This window comes from Nuphar pumila, chromosome 4 (assembly GCF_984573655.1).
Source record: "Nuphar pumila chromosome 4, dmNupPumi1.hap1.1, whole genome shotgun sequence".
NCBI classification, from domain to species: Eukaryota; Viridiplantae; Streptophyta; class Magnoliopsida; order Nymphaeales; family Nymphaeaceae; genus Nuphar; species Nuphar pumila.
This window is the reverse complement of record NC_143252.1, coordinates 35,606,709-35,631,529: the sequence shown is the minus strand read 5'-3', so window position 1 is coordinate 35,631,529 and position 24,821 is coordinate 35,606,709. Positions and strand designations below refer to the sequence as shown.

Below are 24,821 nucleotides of genomic sequence, written 5' to 3'. Positions count from 1 at the left end.
ATGGATGAGCTTACGAGATCAATTCAAGAAAATGTACCGTGGTGTATGTTGTTTGCTGATGATATTGTTTTGATTGATGAGTCTAGAGCTGGGGTTAATGCTAAGTTAGAATTATGGAGACAATCATTGGAAGCTAGAGGTTTTAAGTTGAGTAAGAGTAAGACTGAATATATGGAATGTCGGTTTAGTAAGCAACGAAGTAGTGATGGGAGTGTAGTGAAGCTTGGTGAGCAAGAAATACCGGTGAATGATTATTTCAAATATTTGGGATCCATCATTCAAAAGTATGGAGAAATTGATAGAGATGTAAATCATAGGATAAAGGTTGGGTGGATGAAATGGAAAAGTGCAACTGGAGTGTTGTGCGATCGTAGAATGCCATTGCGGTTGAAGGGAAAGTTTTATAGGACGACTATTAGGCCCGCTTTACTATATGGTACGGAATGTTGGGCTGCCAAGAGACATCATATTCAAAAAATGAGTGTAGCTGAGATGCGGATGCTTAGATGGATGTGTGGAAATACAATAAAAGATAAGATTCGGAACGAGGAGATACGTAAGAAGGTAGGTGTTGCACCCATTGAAAATAAGATGCGAGAGAATCGTTTACGGTGGTTTGGACATATTCGGCGAAGGCCCAATGATGCTCCAGTTAGAAGGTTGGAGAATTGGGAAAATTTATTAGTTAAAAGAGGTCGGGGTAGGCCTAGGAAGACTTGGATGAAGATGATAGGAAAGGATATGAATGCTTTGAACCTCACCGAGGACATGGCATTGGATAGAAATGATTGGAGGAAAAGGATTCATGTGGAAGACCCAAAATGAATTTCTTTTTTTGGTTCATATCGCTGACCCCAATTGTTTTGGGATGAAGGCGTAGTTGTTGTTGTTTGTTGTTGTATAATTTTTTATATTTTTGCTGCACCCGGGTTTTTTGAAAGTGCCGCATCACCGCACCGGCACCCATGTGACATAGTATAAAACATAAATCAATGAGAATAGCCAGGCCTTTCAATGACATCCTAACAAACCAAACCATGAATAAAGAGTGTGTGGCTTTGCTTACTTGAGCATCTAACCAAATAAGAAAAGAGCAAAAGGCAACCTTATTCTTCCTTTCTGATGTTTCTGGAGCTCAGAGTTCACAAACGCTTAAGAAAACTATACAATTAAAACTACCAACCAATTGATCTCCAGATAAAAGGATAAAACAAAATTCCCTATAAACAGATTGAAGGAAAAAGGTGGTAAGAAAAACAATATCTCAGATAATAACTTAGAAGTGATACCCTGTAACCTTGCATTCATCCAGCACAAGCGGTTGAGATTTGTAGAGCAGAACGGCAGCACAAAATTGAGACACAGTTCTCTCAGATCATCTTTATCCACTGTCAACAGTAAACAAACAATAATTAGGGAATGCATGCCTTTGAGTTTAAGACCATGGACATAAGACACAGGTGGTACTCTATTTAGCGGGTCTCCTTTAGGCTCTTCAATGACATAAGACACCAACAGTTGAGTCGATCATGTCCATGTATAACTTAAACTGGAATAAAGAACCCAGAAAACATAAAAGTCTAGTCCTGAGCTAGGCCATTGAAGCCTCCAGAGACTGACGCATAAAGATGCATGAATATGACATATAGTGTACAGGTCACCATGAAAGCAAGTCAATGTTTCTTCTCAATAAGAACATAAGGAGTTCTTTAAAAGCTTAAGACGAGCAAATACCTGACACACGTTAGTGAATGGTCATAATGCACAATGAACAGCTCAGAACATAATAAAAACTTAGATTGGGAAACTAAAGCGACAAAAAGACATCGGTCATCAACTGCCAGTTTGGGTATCTGGCAAGACATTGACACTTCTAGAAATTTGATTCCCAATATTCTGAGATCCTATAGCAAATTTCACAGGACAACTGGAGCTCCTAGAACTAGATCAGTACATCATGTGAAATCATGTCACACTAGGATCTCAAGGAAGCCCGGTTTCAAGGGATGCCCTAAATAAAAGGATCTGGGTTTTTCCCTAAGATAATTCAGCCGGTTCAGATCAAAGAAAGCAAATGTCCTTGCAGTGATTGCCAATAAAAACTTCCCATGACTGATGAGAATTGGAAATGGCTCGGGTATATGGGAGAAAGTTGTGGATTCTTGTGAACCAAGACGGATGATTTCAACTGCATTTTACCAAAGAGCAGCTGTAATTTGGCCATATCCTCCAAAAAAGGTCAGAAAAGACTAACACAAATATATCACGGTATTTTCATCATTCTAGAAAGCACTAATACTCTTTTTTATTCCCAAAGGATAAAAAACCAGTTCATTTTTTCCCTTACAAAAAAAGTTCTCTGCATTTTCCCTTGTTCAAGTAAAGGCAGTTTCTTTAAAACAAAAGAGACCTGTGGCAAAAAGAGAGTGGAAGTTTGAGTTGGAGAGACACTTACACTAAACCAAACTTCGGTTATTAATGTAATCCATCCCAGAAAAATCAGAATTTTCTTCTCCATCCACTGAAGAAACCCCTGAAGTGTTCTTAGTAGTCATTGCCTCTTGCACTAGTATTTCATGCTTTTTTGCCAATTGTGAGGTTGACATTGCCTCTTCAAGCCTTTGTTTGATTTCTTTCTTCAATTCATCAAGCTTACTCTTCAGCTCTGGATTTGATGATACTCCGGACGTGGCAGCCTCCAACTTCAGGCTTTCAAATTTGCTCTTCAAATCAGATGAGTTGATTACCTCCACAATCTCCTTGTTTATCTCTTCATTGAGTTCTGCTATTTGATCCTTTAAATCTGCATACCTTTTCTCTTCAACATAGTCCTCAGCCTGGGCAACTTCTTCTTTCGGTACCACTTGTTCAACATTTAGCTGCATGGACTTCAATGCCTCCCTCAAATTTGAAGCAACCTCCTGTTTCACTTTAACAATTTTTTCTTGCAGCCCTTCATCCATATCCTCCACCTTTGTCACACCAGTACGCAACATTTCCTCCCTCAGCAACTCTAGTTTTCCCTTTAAATTAGACTGGTCCAAAGCATGTCTTAGTCCCTTGTTTATTTCCTGCTTCAATACCAAGAGCTTATTATTCTTCTCTGAGATCTCTTTGGCATCTGTCAACTCTTTCAACATCTGGAGCTTGGAATTCAAGCTTGCCAAATTGGGGGCCTCTGCCAATCTCTGTCTAAACTCTTGTTTAACTTTACCGATTTTTTCCTCAAGAACTGGATCCAGAGGATGTGCAGAGGAAGTCCTTGCTTTTGCAACCTCCTTACGCAGCATATCAAGCCTTTCTTGCAGGCCCATTGTGCTTACAGCCTGTGAATATTCCTGTTCAACCTCCTTTTTCAATTTCTCAATCATCTCATTGAAGGCCATACCTGGATACTGGGCTGAGGACTCCTTCGATTTCAGAATTTGCTCTTTCAATTTTTGAATCTCATTCTCAATATCCGCATCTGCTATAAGCTCCTCGCTAGTCTGGGCGATAGGTTCATCTTTCTTCTTCATGTTGACTTTCTTCCTAGGATCTAAAGATGTTGCTTCCTCAAAACCACCAATGGCACGGAATTTGAGCATCCGATGGTTAAGCAATGCTTCTGTGTCCATTTTCAAGAGCTCCTGCACAAAGGTATACATCACAAAGATGGCATGATGAATCAATGTACTGTCTGAAACAACAAAATAACAGTACTACCACTACTCACATTCATTGCATTAACTACTGCTATCTTTATCTGCTGTGAGGCCCAAGATGGATCAGTATGTGCACCGCCTAGAGGTTCCTGTCATTAAGAAGACTTTTTAGAAGGTTAAAATTTAAAAAACCAAAAATACAGACAGATCACAGAGAAGAACAAATACATAAGGTCGCAGGTCCAACATCCTTTCTAAGCAATAAAAACCTATAAACAGCAAAATCCTTTTCCAAGAAAAAAAAACAGAACAAGAAAGTTCTGTCAATGCCATACACACCGACCCACCACCTATGCGTTACAGAATCCTTTGAGAATTTGTAAGGCTAGCATGACAAGGAGTTAAATTTGGATGGTAAAAGACAAAATCCAAAAGGACAGAACCATAGATTGAACATACATTTTTTTCTGGTCTCCATAATCAGCTGCAAGATGTTTTGAAGGCTCATATTGAGGATTGATATGGTTGTCAGAAGAATGAAAATGAGGGAAGTTCATGATGTTGAAGGATTGGGGGGTAAAGACACTGCAGGTTTGAAAAAATAAGACCACTGAATGGAAGTGAAGATCAGACAGACCTACTCATGTACATATAAGGATACTTCATATTCACCAATTTAAACTTCAAAAAATATTGTACTTGGTTGAACCAATAATCAGACCATAACTTGAATTCAGATGTCTCCATTAGACTTGAATATCAGTGTGTGAATATCAGTCTGTGTGTGAGGGCACACACACGTGTATATATGCATGTATCTCAAAAATGTCACGTTTACCAAGTGTTATACAACTAATTGGGGCAAGTAAAATATACATATTTATTCAATTGTTAGCATGAAATAAGAATAGCAGTTACGGAAATGAATAAACTGTATACCATTATCTTATAGTATGCATGTGTAAAGTAACATGAAATTCATGAATTTTTGCTCGCCTTGATCGGTCAAGAAGAGATGAAATTTACTTTTCTGTGTATTGGTCACAATGTAAAGCATTGAACAAGGAAGAAACACTGATGTTTCATTAAGGGTCCATCATCAGTGCATCCAATTATGATGCAGCATGGATAAATACTTTTTCCAAATGGTTTGTAGTGGTTAGCACCGCAGTCATGAATCACACACATCAAGGGGTTCAGCTTTAGGTTGGATAAGACCAACAAGAGAGGCATCCATGTCTTCTCTTATTTATTGTATACACTATTGTTCAAAAGGTACTTTATTTATCCCTAATCATGTTACATATCTGCAGTTTCTACATTTGTGTTTGGGAATCATTTTCATATTAAACAAGAGTCTGCATTGTGCAACTCACTTTCTTGTGTGAGACAAGCAACTGGCATTAGTAATCCAGAAAGTACATGCCAGCTAAGCTCAACAGAAGACCAACTAGATGCATGCAAGAACCATCTAGAAAAATACAACTAGGTGAATTCTGATCAACTTTTTCCAATCAGGAACACTGGGCATCAAAAAGTTCCAGCCCAATCTATGTTAGGCCAATGGTACTTAACCAGCCACTACGCATGCCATCATAAATCTAGCACTGCTAGTAAGGCTGGACACTGTCCAGACATGAATGTTTCTATAATGATGACATCAAATTCCATCAACAGGAACTACCTCTCTACCAGCATTAACATCTACAATAAAACAGGATGCCCAACCTAGAAGCAGAATTTGCACAACTAACATAGTTTGATCCCAAAGTTAGGACCATTTGGCACTGCACTAATCTACGAAATCTCAGTCATGCCGGAAACTTGCAGTTGTACGGACCTAACATACTCCTTCAATCACCATCTGTGATTCTGTACCATTTGACAAATAAAGTAACTTGGTAAACCTTGTTAAGATATGCACATTGCGTACATATATATAGTTATATATACACACATGTATGTGTATAAATACATTCTAAAATAATATATATTTTAGAATGTATTTTAGGGAGACAGTAATTTTTTTTTGTTGAGGGCATTTTGGTCTTTTGACCAATATAGCCGTTGGGGCCTCCCAATGGCTATATTCTCATCCCTTGTGTTTTATGCATTCTTATGCATTTGACTATCAATAAATTATTTATTTTTAGATTTTTTGTATGTGCCTTCTCCTTGGCCCTTAGTGGCTATTGTGCCTGTGCCCATTATGGCTTGTGTTTGTGTCTCTTGTGAGGTGTGTGGGCCCATATTCTATGTCATTACATGGTATCAAAGCTTTGAGCTCTTGATTCTTGTGAACAACGTGTTCATGTGGATCGTGTGATCGTGAGTTTGTGAGTTTGTGGTGTTTAAAGAGCTTTGTTATCCACCACTCTTTCCTCTTTCTCTTACTATCTTGTTCTTCACCATGGAACAAAACCATGAGTCTATTACCACCATTCCCCTAAAGCTCAATGACACCAACTATGTAATGTGAGCTTCTATTGTAAAACGCCATATTTGGGGCAAAGGGCTATGGTATTTGGTTGATGGCACCGTAAATGATCCAAAGTTTATCCTCACCAAGAATGACAACGGAAATGAGGTTGCACTACAAGGAGAAGATATGAACAAAGTTGTTCCTCAATATGAAAAAAGGTGAAAAGAATGGAAGATGGGTCATTCTAAAATCATCTCATGGCTCATTAATAGTATGGACATCAACAAGGGAGCAAGCTTGGCGAAATTTGACTATGCAAGTGATGCATGTATTCACTAAAAGATATTGCATATGCATATAATCTTCAAAACAAAGGACTATAACCTGAGGGGATATGGGCATAGGTGAATATTATAATGCTCTATCCCTCTTTTGGGATGAACTAACCCTTCTTCAACCCAAGTGGCATTGTCCTATGAACATTGAGCTCTGTGAAAAGCAAGCAAAGACAGAATGTTTCTATCAATTTATCAATGGTTTTAGGTCTAAATTTGAAGGTACTAAATCCGCTCTTCTCCATAGAGGTGGTGTTCTAATACAGGGACAGAGCGACACATATCCATGTCCACATGGATCATTGGATCATTTGAGATCCATATTATTTTAGTTTGGATATTTTCTTATTTTGGGTCATTGTAATGAGATATCAAGAGCAAAGAGACACATATTTGGGCCCACATGGTCCATTGGATCATTTGAGATCCATATTATTTTAGTTTGAATATTTTCTTATTTTGGCCCATATTCTATTTCATTACAAACCTACTATCTTTTGACAACACAATTTATAAAGTCTGAGAAAGCTATTTTTTCTGCGTACATCTCTAAAGATTTTCACTCTCATAAACTAGTTTCTGCTTTCACATTGCTGGATCAGTTGAGTCACACCATCTGAACCAATGGCTCCCAGATTGGATCCATCTGGAGGCTATATGCAGCTTGTCCACCCCTCCAAGGAAGAAATGAAACTAAGAGACTGATTTTTCAGTCACAGCAGCACCTCTGTTGGTTTGTAGTCTACAGGTTATGTGATAACTGATAGCCAAATGGCAAGAGAAAATTCATCAACCCCCCCAAAAAAAAGGGGGGGGGGGGGGGGTGCATGAGTTACCGGAATAATGCCATCTGCGATTTTCAGCTTGCACAATTCTGTAGCAGTTATCCTCAACTTCTCAGCTGCCTGGAAAAGGATAATACACATTCTAAAATGTAACAACCAGTGAAGACCTATTGCTATAACTGACAGAATCTTGAAATACCTTTGGGGCAGCTTGGGCACTCTTCCACAAAATTGCTGCACATGCTTCTGGGCTGTTTCAAAGAATCAGATGCAAAGTACCAGTTAAAAAGTAAGAAACATGTTTGGAAAATGATATCTATGGTGGATGTGAAAGCAAAATAATTATTTCATCGCTAAATTATGGATCAAAATGCAATCAATGAAAATAGGCTTTTGGAAGTTGCCAAATTCACCCACATTAAAGCAAACCGGTAACAGGTAAAAAATGGAACCCAGCAGAAATTGAACTAATGCAAACAAATAAATAACAGAACAACTTAAATACCCCAAACCAGTAATCAAGGATACAGAGTAGAAAAACTACTACTGCCATTTCTGAGCACTTCTACATGTGATGATTTTCATATGGAAACTGCCTATAGCAAAAATCCTCCCTAGTCAAATGATCTGTGAGTTTCTGATGCAGCGTCTTCGAAGGAGAAAGGAATAGATGCCCACCGAAAGATTGGTGTGGCTTATGTTTTTATTTTCAATAATATCTCAATAACAAATGGGAGAACAACGAACAATAAATGAAAAAAAACAAAGACGATAACTGAAAAGGGGAAAAGAAAGGAGTAAGCAATAACAAAGAATAAAGCTGCTGTATTGTTAATCTTCTCTGCCCCACGAAACCCTTGGAGAGGGTCTTTTAAAGACTATTGCTGGACCCAGGTCGCGGGTTCAGTCCTGGACCCGGGTCGTGGGTTCAGTCCTGGACCCGAATCGCGATCCGGATCAGCTCCCATCGGCTGCTGGCTCTGTGATGTCCGAACCGCACCACGCCTGGAGTAGGTGCACAGGGGTACGTCCCTGCATCCCGGCTCCGTACCTGCAATGGGGTCGGACACGTGGGTCTGGTCATCTGCCCTTTGTGGTGGATCGGGTGGCCTGATGGATCCAATCGGGTTTTGCCCTGCATCATTCTCCCCTAGTTGGGAAGAAGTCGGCTCTGATGACTTGTTGTCTCCACAGTAAGCATATAGATCAGTCACGTTGAAAATAGGGGAAATATGTCAATCGTCGGGCAGCTGAAGGAGGTAGGCATTCACACCTAGTCGCTGAAGGATCTTAAAAGGACCATACTTCTTAGGACTCAATTTAATATAGGTGCCTACTGGAAAGCGCTCGGGACACAAGTAGACCCAGACGAGTTGACCGACTTGAAACTGGACATCACGACGACTTTGATCTACGAAAGCTTTGTAGGCCTCGTACCTTTCAACAAGTTTGGCGCGGACCTGTCTGTGGATGTCACGCATATATTCGACGGCATCAAATGCGTCAGGAGCCGGAGCTAGGAGATCGGACACTGGGGCTAGGTCAACGACATGGGTGGGCGACCGACCATACACCACTTGGAACGGGAATTTACCTGTGGAACGGTTAATGAAATTGTTATATGCGAACTCGGCTTGAGGCAACACGAGATCCCAAGTTTTGACATTCTCCCCCACTAGACTCCGTAACAGGTTTCCTAAGGTGTGATTGACAACTTCGGTTTGACCATCTGTTTGGGGGTGATATGCACTGCTGAACTGAAGCTTGGTCTTCAATAAAGCCCACAACGATTTCCAAAAATGGCTCATAAAACGCGTGTCACGATCGGAGGTGATGGTGCGGGGTAAGCCATGGAAACGGACGACGTCCTTGAAGTAATAGGAAGCTACTAATGAGGCATCAGTGGTTCGCTTACACGAAACGAAAATAGCCATTTTGGAGAACCGGTCCACAACAACTAGAATTGAATCAAAACGACGTGGAGTTCTGGGAAGACCTACGATAAAGTCCATGGATACGTGCTCCCACAGTCGCTCAGGGATGGGTAACGGAGTATACAGGCCACTATTCTGACGATGACCCTTAGATACTTGACACACATGACACTCTTGAATGAACTTGACCACGTCTTTGCGCATTTTGGGCCAAAACTATCATTCATCTAATAAGGTGAACGTCTTATCATGTCCAAAATGTCCAGCTAACCCTCCCTCATGTAACTCGGAAATCAACTGAAGCCTAAGGGAAAAATCAGGCACACATAACTTGTTCCCACGAAAGAGGTAACCATTATGAATATTAAAACAGTGGTCGACGGGGTGATCTGAAGAGATGCACCCTTCCCAGACTTGGTGGAAGTCAGGATCTGTCGGGTATAGCTCCTTGCACTGCTCGAACCCAATCACCCGCACTGACATAGTCATCAGAAGGCTGTATTTTCTACTAAGGGCGTCAGCCACCTTGTTCAGAGTACCCGATTGATGACGAATCGTGAAAGTGTACTCTTGCAAGAAGCTGACCCACTTGGCATGACGAGCACTTAGCTTCTTCTGACTATTCAAGTACTTCAATGCCTCATGATCCGTATATAAGAAAAACTCCTTATAAATGAAATAATGCCTCCAATAGCGAAGGGCTCGTACAACAGCATAGAACTCAACATCATAAGTAGAATACTGACACCTGGCCTGAGTCAGCTTTTCACTAAAGAAAGCAACAGGGCGGCGATTCTGACTCAATACGGCACCAATTCTCACTTTAGAGGCATCACACTCAACCTCAAAGACTGCACTGAAATCAGGGAGAGCTAAGATGGGAGCACTAGTCATTCTTTCTTTGATGATCGTAAAGGCTCTTCCAGCCGCGGGCGTCTAATGAAAGCTAGTACCCTTTAGGCACTCCGTGATGGGAGCCATGAGGGTGCTAAAATTTCTCACGAAACGTCGGTAAAAAGTGGCTAATCCGTGGAAACTACGAATCTCTCCTATAGTCTTTGGGGTAGGCCAATCGACAATCGCGCGGACTTTTGCGGGGTCGGCCTTGACTCCATCGGATGACACAATAAAACCTAAGAACACGACACTAGACGTCATAAACTCACACTTTTTCGCATTGGCATACAATTTTTCCTTCCTCAAAATTTCTAAGACTTGACGCAGGTGACTCAAATGATCAGACAATGACGAACTATAAATCAAAATATCATATAAGTAGACAACAACAAACTTCCCAATACACTGACGCAAGACTTGGGTCATCATGTTCATGAAGGTACTTGGGGCATTAGATAACCCAAACGGCATGACTAACCACTCATACAACCCATCACGTGTCTTGAATGTCGTTTTTCACTCATCCCCTTCCCGTATACGAATCTGGTGATACCGCTTTTTAAATCTATTTTAGAGAAAATGGAGGCACCAGATAACATATGAAACATATCATCCAAACGGGGAATGGGAAAACAGTATTTGACCGTGATGCGATTGATCGCGCGACTATCAACACACATGCGCATGGACCCATCTTTCTTAGGAGTGAGTAAGGCGGGTACTGCACAAGGGCTAACACTCTCGCGAATGAAACCCTTTTGCAGTAATTCTTGAACCTGTCTTAATAACTCGGTATGCTCGAAGAGGTTCATGCGATATGCGGGAAGGTTGGGTAGACTCGACCCTAGCACAAAGTCAATGGCATGCTGGACTATCCTTGTCGAAGGTAATCCATCAGGAGGTCATCCGGCATAATGTCGCGGAACTCCTCTATAAGAGGGGCGACGTCTGCGGGAATGAGCACTGACGAACTCATCAAGGGCTTTGCCATCAGGGCATAACAATAGCCATCTTCCTGACAATGGTTCAAGAAAGGCCGGTACGAGAGGCCTGCTAGCCTGGGGACTCGCTCAAGTTTGTCCACGGTGGGAAACCCGGTCTCCTTAATAGGGAGAAGGACTATCTTATGGCCATTAAAGATAAAAGAGTATGTGTTCTTGCGACCATCGTGAGTTGTCCGGCGATCAAACTGCCAGGGACGTCCCAAAAGGATGTGACACGCGTGCATAGGGGCTACATCACACCACACCTCATCGTGGTAGTGTTCCCCCATGGAAAACCGGACTAGACATCGCTGAGTGATGAGAACCTCGTTTCCTTTCTTGAACCAGGCCATCTTATAAGGTTGGGACAGTTTCTCGGTGTTGAGTTTCAAGGTAGAAACTACACTCTCAGACACCATGTTCTCGCATGCCTCGGTATCAATGATAACATCACAAGCGTGACCCTCACAGTTACACCGGGTCCTAAAAATGTTATTCCTCAACCATTTCGATGAGGACGACTCTCGGGGTGTGGTCAACACATGACGGATGGACAACAAACTTTCGACGTTACCGTCGAACTCTATAACTTCCCTCTCATCCTCGTCTTCAACTAATGACTTGCTCTCACTCTCACTCTCAAATGCTGACTCTAAAATACCTTCAACAAGATGGGTGTTCTTGCTTACGGTGGGACACTTAGACGCGACATGCCCTAACTCCTAACATCTAAAACAACGAAGGGTCGACTCACTAGGTTTGGCTTTGGACCGGGTATGAAAAGTTGGTCCTGACTGGTCAGGTTTGCTAAAGTCTGCTCTAGGCTTTGAATCACTAGGGGAGCTTGCTCCCCTGGTTGGCAAACCCGATTTAGGTCGACTGGTGGGTTCACTACGGGAAGTCCTATATTCTTGCCTCCTTTTCAGCTTTTCCTCGACGTTCATGGCGTAACTGTTGGCCTGATCTAATGTCTCAACTGTGACACAACTAAAATCATCAAAAATAGCAGAGCGGAGACCCGAAATGTACCTCGTGACCTGCTGGCGGGCTGTTTCCTCGATCTGCATACGCAGGGAAAGACGATGGAACTCCGCAGTGTACTCTGCCGCAGTTTGGGAGCCTTGACGCAGGGTCAGGTACTCCTTGTAGGCTCGCTCGGCGTGATCTGAAGGCACGAATTTTGACTGCATCAATCTTTTTATCTCCTCCCATGACTGTACGCGCTCTAATCTTTGCCGCTCTCTCGATCGCTGCAGCTCCACCCACCATGTCTGTGCTAGGCCTCTCAATCGAGTAGAAGCTAGAGAGACACGACAATGTTCAACGACGGTGTGATAGTCGAAGAAGAACTGCACATCATAAGACCAGTCGAAGAACTGCTCCGCGTTGAATCGCCCCGCAAACTCCGGAAGATCCAGCTTCACTCCGTAAGTGGAGGAGTGTTCTGGTGCTCTCTGTTGTCGTGGCTCCACCATTCCTGCAGGATGCTCGTTCCAGAAAATGTTGTCGTCCCATAGTGCTTCATTGTCCATTGTGCGGTACTGCTCGCCTGGATGTTGGTGCTGACGAACTCTACCGAGGGGGGGTCGGCGGTCAGGGCGCGCCGGTTCCTGCTGACACTGTCTCGGTCTGGTTTGCCCGTGGGCGGGCACCATCTGCGGTCGGTATTGGGGTACCGGGATGACGGGAAGTCCAAGGTGGGTGGAGGGTTCGGGTGGCTCTCGGGTTCCTGGCGGGTAGGGTTGGTATAATATGGGTGTGGGTTAGGAGTCTGGTGTTGGGTCGGATGCTGTATTGGATTCTAGGTCATGGTTGGGTTGCCAGGTTGGTTTGGGTTTGGGTTTGGGTACAGGGTCTGGTGGGTATATTGATGGGTTGATTCGCCCGATAGGATGTGGATCGGGCCCATTCCTACACTACTCGTCGGACCCAGATATGGATAGGTTGGATCGAGGGTCGAGTTGTGGGGATAAGAGGCTAGGTTTGAACTCGATCCACGATCCATAAGATTATGGGTCTGGTTTTGACCCGATTCAAATCCAAACTGGAGCTCCGTCCGGGTCCGATATGGGTTTGGGTCGACATAGGGTCTATTTTGAGGGTCAAAATTAATAGGCTGGGTCTAGTTCGGGGCCGCCCGCGAACCGGAACCAACTAGGTAGGCCGGGTAGAGGGGTTCTAGACCCAGACCCGCTCCCTGAGACCCAACGGCTGGTCCCAGCGAAACGGGCTTGTGCCCTGCTGTAGCGAAATCTGGATTGGACCCTCTTGGGTCTGGCCCAACCAAAAGGGGCTCGCCTATTCCCGCTCGTAGGGGTGCGGTCACGGAGACTCCCCGCGCGGGGTCGGGAGGGAAAGGTGAATCCCTCCCGGGTCAGGCTGACGAACCCGGGTCTGCGGCAGGGCCCAGCGTGACGTTGGGGCCTTGCTGACCCAGCTCGATCTGCGGCGCAACCCGCGTACTACCCTGCCATGAGCCAGGGCCTGCAGGTGGACCCAGCGCAACGTTGGGGCCATGCAGGCTCGGGTCGACCTGCGGCGCAGTCGCAGGGACACGCGACCACGAGCCCAGACCTGAAGGTGGACCCAGTGTACTGCTGGGGTCTTGCAGGTTGGGCCCGACCTGCGATACCAACGCAGGTGCTCGCTGCCTGGGGTGAGGCACCACTACTAGGGGGGTGCTGCTCATCGGGGCTCCCTGGTGCTGCTGAAAAGTGCCCAGATCAGGGGTGGATGCTGGCGCCGACAAGAAGGCAGCGACGCGACCTTGCTAGAGTTGCGTCGGCTGATGGGGTTCTGCAACGTTGGGAATCAAGCTTGCGGATGCGCCATTAACGAGGTCTGCGCCCGGTATTGCGCACGGTTCTTTGTGCGATTCGAGGGTTGTCAAGCGGTCATCAAACCCATCCAGCCGCTTCGACAGGCCGGCGATATCTCTACTCATGTGTAGCATATTCTCCTGGATTTTCGTCAACACGTCCATTACGCGCAGCATCGGATCTTCGTTGTCAGCCTCCTCACGCTCTTCGCCTCGTGCCGGATCAGTCCCCGCTTCAAGAGTCATCTCGCTGATGAAGGTGGACGTCGGAGCTCTGATACCACTTTGATGCGGCGTCTTCGAAGGAGAAAGGAATAGATTGTAATGAAATATGCGGAAAAGAAATGTATGTCCTACAATGGACATTCACACATAGAAATCAAAGAACAAGTCCAAAAGAGGACATACACAAAAGCCAATAATGGCTAGAAAACATAAAATCTTATAAAGGCACAAAGAGGCTTGAAGAAGCCACACATTACAAAGGGGGAGACCCCACTTATTTATAGGCAAGAGAGGAGTGAGGGAGACTTAGAGAAAAGAAAGAGAGAGGGACCATTGGGAGTCCCAACAAGGAGTCGTTGGGCTCCCAACGGTCACAATTGTGACCGTTGGGGGCCCAACGACTCTTTGTTGGGGCCCCCAATGGCTGTGCATTTAATGCACAAAAAGTACAAAAAAGAACAAAAAAGAAATAAGGAAAAACAGAAAAAGAAAAAGGAAAAAGAAGAAAAGGGAAAAAGTCTAAAATGCCCCTATTGGGCGAGTTTACAGAACTACCCCTTATCGGGTAGTGAGTGATGAATATATATATATATATATATATATATATATATATATATATATATATATATATATATATATATATATATTGATTACATATATTTTAACACCCTCCCTCAAGCTTTACAGGGATACAACCGAAAGCTTGTTGAGAAGAAACATGAAACGAGAAGCAGCAAGAGCTTTGGTGAAGAAGTCCACCAACTGGTACTCGGATGTGACGTAGGGCAGTGCTATGGTTCCTTTTAGGTATTCATCTCGAACATAGTGACAATCCATCTCTATGTGTTTAGTACGCTCATGGAAGGTGTGATTGCTTGCAATATAGATAGCACTCTTGTTATCGCAACACATCTTCGAAGGAATTGAGATGACGATGCCCATATCACAGAGGAGACTTCTAAGTCACACAAGCTCCATGGTTGTAGTGGCCATTGCACGATACTCCGCTTTTGTTGAAGATAATGACACTTTGTATTGCTTCTTGCATCTCCAAGAAATCAGAGTCACCTAAGAAAACACAAAAACCAGTGGTTGAGACTCTATCATTGAGATTTTCTCCCCAATCAGCATTCGTATAAGCAATTAAATCAAGAGATGATGAAGAGGAAAGAAAAACTCCCTTAGTTATGGTGTTTTTAATATATCTGACAATCCTTAAGACTGTACTCATGTGCACAGTTGTAGGTGCATGTTGAAACTGACTGACGAAGTGAACTGCATGAGCTATGTCTGGCCGAGTGATGGATAAGTATGTCAGAGACCCAACGAGTTGACGATAGGGAGTAGGATTCTCGAGAAGTGTCCCATCTTCCAACCTTAGCTTTGCATTGATAACCTCAGGGGTTTATGTCTTCTTATCATCCGAAGTTCCAGACTTGGAACAAATGTCAGCGGCAAGTTTCATCTGAGAGAGAATATACCCTCGAGAAGAATATGCAACTTCAATACCTAGAAAATATCTTAAGAAGCCAAGGTCAGACATGTCAAAATTTTCTTTTAAAATTTTCTTAATATCATGGATTCCTTGTTCATCACTTCCAGTGATGATCATATCATCAACATATAGTAGTAGAATAACTACAGAGGACCCTGCACTTTTCACAAACAACGCAGTGTCAGTATAACATGAACGAAAATTTAAGCTAGTCATTACATTGCTAAATCTGGCATGCCAAGCCTTTGGAGCTTGTTTTAACCCATATAGTGCCTTTTTAGTTTAATAATTTTATTTTCACCAATAGATACTCCTGGTGGAGGATCCATATAGACCTCTTCACTTAGTTCGCCATTAAGAAATGCGTTCTTAACATCCAATTGATAGATTGGCCATTTTTTAACGGATGCAACCGCAATAAGAGTCCTAACACTAGTCATTCTAGCTACGGGAGCGAAGGTTTCTTCATAGTCTATTCCGTACTCTTGAGCATATCCTTTGGCTACCAACCTAGCTTTATAACGTTCTAATGACCCATCACTTTTAGTTTTAATTTTGAAGACCCATCTACATCCAATAGACTTTTTTCCAGTGAGTAATGAAGTTATTTCCCAAGTTTTAGCCTTTTCAAGGGCACTAAGTTCTAGTTTCATGGCTTCAACCCATTGAGGAATGTTTTTGGCTTCATTATAGTGTGATGGTTCATGATAAGAGTGTAATGCAATTAGGCATGCCCTATATTTAGGTGTTAGGGACTCATAGGAAATAAACCTATTAGGAGGATTGGAGATTCGGCTAGATCTCCTTAAAGAGGTTTCTTCTATGTTGGAATTTTGAGAATATTTTTCTAAGGCACTTATGGGAGCTTCTTGACCACGCCTAGCATAGGTTTGAATTGACCTATTCTCAAAATTATTGCTTCTATTTTCAACATTACTAAGAGGAGTATCCTCTAAATCATTAGGAACTTATTCTTCGTGAGGAGTCACATCTTCTTGAGAGAGAAGATCAAATAAGAAAGCATATTCGCTTTCATCAATATCTTTATTTTTCTCAAAGCCGTTCTCATTTTCTAAAAAGGTAACATCTTTGGATATATATAGTTTGTTGCTTTTGGGGTCGAAGCACCTAAAACCTTTTTTATTTTCTCTGTATCCTAAGAACACACATTCGATAGCTTTTGGAGATAACTTATCTCTTTTATGTGTAAGGACAAAACACTTACACCCAAAAATTCTTAATCTATTAAAATCGGGTGTTCTTTCAAAGAGTTTTTCATATGGAGATATATTTTGTAGGGATGAGGATATCATTCTATTTATCAAATAAGTGGAAGTTAAGGCGGCTTCGGCCCAATAGCACTTTGGAATTTCTTTGGAAATGAGAAGAGTCCTAGTGGTTTCCAAAATGTGTCTATGCTTTCTTTCGGTTAGACTGTTTTGTTGGGGAGTCCTAGGACATGACCTTTGATGACAAATACCATTAGTTTCCAAGTATTCTTAAAATTCATTTGATAGATATTCTCCACCGGAATCGGATCGAAGAATGGAGATATTACTTGAAAATTGATTTTTGACAATCATATGAAATTTTTTAAAGAAATTAAAAACTTCGGATTTTAGATTGAGAAAATAGATCCACACATATCGAGTGTAATCATCAATGAAAGTAACATAATATGAGTATCCTCCTTTTGATATGACCGGAGAAGGACCCCAAACATCCGAATGGACTAATTCAAAGGGTCTTCTGGACACAAATGTTCTTTTTGGAAAAAGGGTGGATTTCATTTTTCCAAAAATACAACTCTTGCAAACAAAATGTTTCTCATTACAAAATTTCTTTCCAAAAGGAAAGGAGTACATTTTTGAGAAGCTTGGATGTCCAAGTCTTTGATGCCAAGTTTCAATATTTTTATCTTGGACATGATTACAAAATGAGTTAGTGGGAAGTTTCAAATTGTTCATGTAGTAGAGATCTCCCCTCCTATGGCCTTGCCCAACCCGCTTCCCAGACTGGAGATCCTGTATAGAGCAATCCTTGGTTGAGAAGGAGATTTCACATCCATGATCACATATTTGAGAGACAGATAAAAGATTTAAATTAAGTTGAGGTACTACCCTTACGTTTGGCACAAAAAAATCTTTTGAAAAGTCTAAAGTTCCAAAACTTTTAACTTGTAAAGAGATACCATCGGCGGTGGAAACAAAAGAATTTTTGGAGTTGCTACATACATTGGATAGTCCATTTTCAATAGGGGTCATATGAAAAGATGCTCCAGAATCAAGAATTCAAGAAGGCGTACCTGGAGGAGAAGAAGAGGCAATGGCGGCTCCCGAAGTCGACGGCGATTTGAGTAGAATTTGAAGTGCTTCGGATAGTTGAGCAAGGGAAAAGGACTCTTTCCCTTTCATTGGCTCCTCCTTCTTTTGTGAGATTTCTTCAATAATAGCAACTTTACCTTTTGGAGGTTCATTTATCTTTGGACAATTAGGTCTTATATGACCCGGTTCTTGACAATGATGGCAAATGGCTTTCCTATAATTGCCATTATAGTTATTTTGCCTCCCAAAGTGTGGAGGCTTATAAGCTTTCATATGATTGCCGGGTTTAGACACGGCTAGAACTTCATCTCCTCCTTTAATCATGCCAAGACGCGTTTCTTCTTGACATATTTCGGCTATGGCATCTTCCAATGGAAGCGGTTTAGATCTATGAAGAAGAGAGGACCTAACTTGTTCATATTCGGACCTAAGCCCATGTAAAAATTGAAAAAAGTGTTCTTTTCCATTTGTTCTCTTCTCATTTCCACATCTTCACTAGATACCCATTTGGGTTCAAGAAGGGATAGTTCATCCCATAAAGGTCCAAGAGTGCTATAGTAATCTCTTACACTCATTTCACCTTGCTTAATGGTACGGATTTTTTCTTGGATAAAGAATTGACGAGCAAGGTCTTTTTGGGTATACATACTTTTCATAAAGAACCATGCTTCATTGGCTAGGCGGAATTTAGCACTGTTGGCGCAAATCTTTAGCTCCACGTTGTTCATAAACCATGTAAGAATTTTTGCATGCTTACTTTCCCAATCTTCTACCTTGGATTGGTGATCTTCAATAGCCTTCATGCGAGCATTTCCTTCTAGAGCTTTTTCTTGATCACCATCCATTTTCGTAAGTTGAAGTTGAGGTTCCCTAATGGTGCCCATAACATATCCCCAAAGCTTTTTACCTTTGAGATTGTTCTCCATGGCGGCGGTCCACATCATGTAGTTAGTACCATTAAGCTTGAAGGAGAGATCAATCTTTTGTTCTCCTTCCATCATATAATCAAGAATGGAGGACAAACCAAGAGAGAGGTATAACTAGTCAACTAGCTATATGAATCAAGAGCACAACCAAAGCTCTGATACCATGTAATGAAATATGCGGAAAAGAAATGTATGTCCTACAATGGACATTCACACATAGAAATCAAAGAACAAGTCCAAAAGAGGACATACACAAAAGCCAATAATGGCTAGAAAACATAAAATCTTATAAAGGCACAAAGAGGCTTGAAGAAGCCACACATTACAAAGGGGGAGACCCCACTTATTTATAGGCAAGAGAGGAGAGAGGGAGAGTTAGAGAAAAGAAAGAGAGAGGGACCATTGGGAGTCCCAACAAGGGCCCCCAATGGCTGTGCATTTAATGCACAAAAAGTACAAAAAAGAACAAAAAAGAAATAAGAAAAAAACAGAAAAAGAAAAAGGAAAAAGAAGAAAAGGGAAAAGGTCTAAAATGCCCCTATTGGGCGAGCTTACAAAACTACCCCTTATCGGGTAGTGAGTGATGAATATATATATATATATATATATATATATATATATATATTGATTACATATATTTTAACATAGATGCCCATCGAAAGATCGGTGTGGCTTATGTTTTTATTTTCAATAATATCTCAATAACAAATGGGAGAACAACGAACAATAAATGAAAAAAAACAAAGACGATAACTGAAAAGGGGAAAAGAAAGGAGTAAGCAATAACAAAGAATAAAGTTGTTGTATTGTTAATCTTCTCTGCCCCACGAAACCCTAGGAGAGGGTTTTTTAAAGACTATTGCTGGACCCGGGTCGCGGGTCCAGTCCTGGACCCGAATCGCGATCCGGATCAGCTCCCATTGGCTGCTGGCTCTGTGATGTCCGAACCGCACCACGCCTGGAGTAGGTGCGCAGGGGTACGTCCCTGCGTCGCGGCTCCGTACCTGCAATGGGGTCGGACACGTGGGTCCAGTCATCTGCCCTTTGTGGTGGATCGGGTGGCCCGATGGATCCAATCGGGTCCTGCCCTGCATCAGTTTCATATTTCCAAGTTCAACCCAAGTACAGAAAAAGCATAAACTCTGATCTTTTTCTGCATCTGTAAAGGTTGCAGTCCATATAAATGATAAAAGAAATTTATGCTCAGATCTAATATCAGCTTCAGTAAGGATCACCATCTTCTACAAATGATTTAAACGACCCTTGACCAAAGTATATCACCTCAGTAGCTCCTCCACCATTTTGTTAATACTAAAGTTATTCCCTGACCTAGTGCAGCCAACAGAATGGTACCATGAAGACTTAAACTTGTTTTCCCTATAGAGGATCATTGTATCAACAGTCTTAAAATACGTTATTTTAAAAATGATAACATCTCCAAGAGAGACGTGAGAATAAAAAGTGTTCTCATACCATAGGTGCCAGCAACTAATCACCAAACAACACACTTAAGAAGGTCATGCAAACATGATATGCATGAGAGACTACTTCTAGTAACATAATTAGGCAAACATAGAAATCCAGAGCCTCTATCTTATAAGCGGTAACAGGCAACTGAAAGAGGTTGTCCAAAAAACTATAGCAAATTATCAATAAATAACAATTAACACATTATACTGAAATACATGTATAGCAACTAAAACAATTTCACGCATTTCATTTAGGTAAAAAACAAAAAGAAAAAAACTACAAAAGCTCTACGAAGAAAAAACATATAGGGTATGTTTGGTTGCATCTCATGTGATTTGGAATCACATGAGATTTAGAAAGTGAACCTCATTTGAGCAGTACCTAAAAGCAATCAAACATAAAACTTTTTTGGCACAGAACCTCAAAAGCAAGTCTCATAAAAAGTGAGTTGGCACAGAACCCCAAAAGTGAGATTTAGTAAATGAATCTCATTTGTGTGAGATTCACTTTCTCATGAGATTTTGAAAGTGAATATCTTTTTAACAGTATTTTCATTTTTTAAAAACACAACCAAACGTACCCATACTGTCAATCTAGTCCATCCTGAAGGCTTAAAAAGAAATTGTTTACCTTTTTTCTTCATTTTATGAGCCACCTATCACTCTAAGATGTTTCAAACAAGAGTTATGTAACCTTTAATCTGTTATTTCCAGCATTGGCTAGCAAGAAGACCCTCAATATGTTATATTGCCATAAAGATATCCAAGTTGTATCATGTTGCCTTTTCTTTTATTCATCTTTTCCTCCAACAAAGCAATGGAAGTGAGAAGGATATAAAGATCGTCACAGAAGAGACTGCACTGACCTGGCAACGTAGAAAACAGAATTTTCCAACATTAATAATTTGTTTGCGCAGCCTATAGCAAGGGCACCACCAGAACCACCTTCCCCTATAACAACAGTAACGACTGGCACCTTCAGGCCAAACATGGTTCTCAAATTATGTGCTATGGCTTCTCCCTGCATGAACAATGAAGAGAGGAAAATCATGTTGATACTTTAACTAGGGCATCCTTTTTCATATTACAACTTTCATATTAGCCTTTGAAGAGTTCAGAATGAAGCTACATACTTGACCAATTTCCTCTGATTTAAGATCCGCATAAGCTCCAGGTGTATCAATGAATGTAATGATGGGAAAACCATGATGATCAGCATAGTACATCATACGTAAGGCCTTACGATAGCTTCATTGAGAAACAACTTTGTCAGATACACATCTCAAAAAGTATAAGCAACAAACTTCAAGTTAAACCACTGATTCAGGACTAAAGAAAACTAATGCCTATGATCATCAAGGAAATTCAAAGTGACAAAAAAATTCCCTCTGTAATATAGGAACACTGGAGACAAGCTGACATCTAGTGGTAGGAAATGGGCCAGCACGGTCTATTTATTAGATGGAGTGAGATGGTCAACAGCCAGGTCAAAACTGACTAGCCAAAGTGCCAGGCTGGCCCAAAACCTGGTACATGAACTGCCACCCCAATTAAAAGGAAGGCAACGGGTTGGGTTGCTCTGGATGCCCCAAAAGGCCCAACATCAGCGGGATGCACAGAAGTATTCTTATCACTTTATCAGATCATACAAATGATAAAGTCTGTAGAAACATATCTGATATTCTTGCACCACTTTATCAAATTATTCACATAGGAAAGCCTTTAAAAACATACCCATGTGGAGTTGGCATGCCAAAATTCCGATGAATGTTCTCTTTTGTGTTTCTTCCTTTTTGATGACCCATGAACATGTAGGTTTTACCATCTATGCTGCCAAGACCCGTCACAATGGCTGGATCATCATAACCAGCACGATCGCCATGGAGCTCCACCCACTAAATGAAATTTCAAATAGATGTTAACTATGATTAATCCTCCAGTCATAACAGTTTCATCCAAACTCAGACTAAGTGATATCTGGAAATCCTGATGACATATTTAACAGATGAAACTAACCAACCTTATCAGTGATGTTTAGCACATGGTCAAGAAAAGTTGGCCTATTAGGATGCCGAGCAATACTCAGTCTCTGTATAGGAGTGAGATGAGTGTATAGATCTTTTAGAGCCTGCAATCAAAACACAAAACTGATTTTTGTCAAAGACAAAAGGAGAAAATTTCCACTATTAATAGTAGCCTAAATTCATATTTCATAGTCAATATATTCTTGTATGTAATGAAACAACATTTCAACACTACATGAGTTTGGAAGCATATGGGTTTATGGAGGATGAATAGAAGAAGCAAGAAGGGAGAAAGAAGATAACTAGAAGCTTCATTAGCTACAAAAGAAAGAAATACAAGGCTTATAGGGGTCCATCCCAACTAAAATGCTCCTAGATACATGGCAATTGACTTTTACATGAGAATGGGGTGAATATTTACCAAACTAGACCAGACCGGCTACACTAATGAATGACAATACAACAACAACAACAACTACGCCTTCATCCCAAAACAATTGGGGTCAGCGATATGAACCAAAAAAGAAATTCATTTTGGGTCTTCCACATGAATCCTTTTCCTCCAATCATTTCTATCCAACGCCATGTCCTCGGTGAGGTTCAAAGCATTCATATCCTTTCCTATCATCTCCATCCAAGTCTTCCTAGGCCTACCCCGACCTCTTTTAACTAATATATTTTCCCATTTCTCCAACCTTCTAACTGGAGCATCATTAGGCCTTCGCCGAATATGTCCAAACCACCGTAAACGATTCTCTCGCATCTTATTTTCAATGGGTGCAACACCTACCTTCTTACGTATCTCTTCGTTCCGAATCTTATCTTTTATTGTATTTCCACACATCCATCTAAGCATCCGCATCTCAGCTACACTCATTTTTTGAATATGATGTCTCTTGGCAGCCCAACATTCCGTACCATATAGTAAAGCGGGTCTAATAGTCGTCCTATAAAACTTTCCCTTCAACCGCAATGGCATTCTACGATCGCACAGCACTCCAGTAGCACTTTTCCATTTCATCCACCCAACCTTTATCCTATGATTTACATCTCTATCAATTTCTCCATACTTTTGAATGATGGATCCCAAATATTTGAAATAATCATTCACCGGTATATCTTGCTCACCAAGCTTCACTACACTCCCATCACTACTTCGTTGCTTACTAAACCGACATTCCATATATTCAGTCTTACTCTTCCTCAACTTAAAACCTCTAGCTTCCAATGTCTGTCTCCATAATTCTAACTTAGCATTAACCCCAGCTCTAGACTCATCAATCAAAACAATATCATCAGCAAACAACATACACCACGGTACATTTTCTTGAATTGATCTCGTAAGCTCATCCATCACTATCGCAAATAGGAAAGGGCTTAAAGCAGATCCTTGATGTAACCCAACCGTTATCGGAAAATTGGTTGTCACCCCTCCGCAAGTGCGGACATTGGTTACTACTCCTTCATACATATCTTTAATTATACTAATGTACTTGAGAGAAACATCTTTCTTCATCATTGTCCACCAGAGAACGTCCCTAGGTACTCTATCGTATGCCTTCTCTAAATCAATAAAAACCATATGCAAATCTTTGTTCCTCTCTCTATATCTTTCAATAAGTTGTCTAAGAAGATGTATAGCTTCCATAGTTGATCTTCCAGGCATAAAACCAAATTGATTCTCCGATATCATGACAACCTTCCTCAACCTAGACTCAATCACCCTCTCCCAAAGTTTCATAGTATGACTCATGAGTTTTATACCACGATAGTTTGTGCAATCTTGTATATCACCCTTATTCTTATATAAAGGCACCAAAGTACTCTTCCTCCACTCATTAGGCATCTTATTTGTTCGCCAAATACACTAATGAATGACAATACACATTATAAATACATTATTCATACAACATTGTGTACATAGGCCCATCATCATTCCCCCTCAAACTCAAGAAGATGTGAATGCAATCATCCCAAGTTTGGAAAGGAATGTCTAAAAAGCATTTAGGGACAAACTCTTGGTACAGCAATCTGCAACCTGATGTGTTGAACCAATATATGATAGTGAAATCATACCCTCCAAGTCTGCTCTATGAGTAAAGTGAAAAATTATCTTTATGTGCTTCGTTCTCTTATAGAATCCTGGATTTTTAGCTGTGTGAATTGCACTTTGATTGTCACAATGCAAAGTTGTGCTCTTTTCTATCTTTACACCCATTTCTTCCAATAACCACTTTAGCCAAGCAGTGACCTGTGTCATGATTATATACCCAGCTTCAGTGGCTAAGAAATCAACTTGTTGCTATTTCTTGCCCTTCTATGATAACAACAAGGAGTCCCTTAAGAATATGCAAAAAACCTAAAGTAAAGTGTCTATCCTATGATCTACCTCCAAAATCTGCATATAGTATGTTCTCAACTCCAAGAACGAAGAAATAAAGAAAAACAAAATATAACGCATAGCATCCCTGACATAACAAACAGTCCTAAGCACTACTACCAAGTGAGTGGATCTAGGCGTATTCATGATCTGGCTAACA

The 24,821-nt window shown here is 41.3% G+C and overlaps 1 protein-coding gene across 1 annotated transcript in view; it reads right to left on the bottom strand.

The window, feature by feature from the left end:
- Nucleotides 1-1,096: 1,096 nt before the first annotated feature.
- Nucleotides 1,097-24,821, bottom strand: part of LOC149839975 (acetyl-coenzyme A carboxylase carboxyl transferase subunit alpha, chloroplastic-like) — a 68,289-nt gene continuing 44,564 nt past the window's right edge. Inside the window, exons 3-11 of the mRNA XM_090002950.1 lie at nucleotides 22,278-22,385; nucleotides 21,992-22,152; nucleotides 21,391-21,505; nucleotides 21,124-21,278; nucleotides 7,386-7,437; nucleotides 7,238-7,306; nucleotides 3,716-3,793; nucleotides 2,456-3,629; nucleotides 1,097-1,388 (exon numbers count right to left, since the gene is read on the bottom strand). Of these exons, the coding sequence (XP_089859076.1) occupies nucleotides 2,457-3,629; nucleotides 3,716-3,793; nucleotides 7,238-7,306; nucleotides 7,386-7,437; nucleotides 21,124-21,278; nucleotides 21,391-21,505; nucleotides 21,992-22,152; nucleotides 22,278-22,385 (1,911 nt within the window). The 3' untranslated portion in view covers nucleotides 1,097-1,388; nucleotide 2,456. The remainder of the gene's footprint in view (nucleotides 1,389-2,455; nucleotides 3,630-3,715; nucleotides 3,794-7,237; nucleotides 7,307-7,385; nucleotides 7,438-21,123; nucleotides 21,279-21,390; nucleotides 21,506-21,991; nucleotides 22,153-22,277; nucleotides 22,386-24,821) is intronic.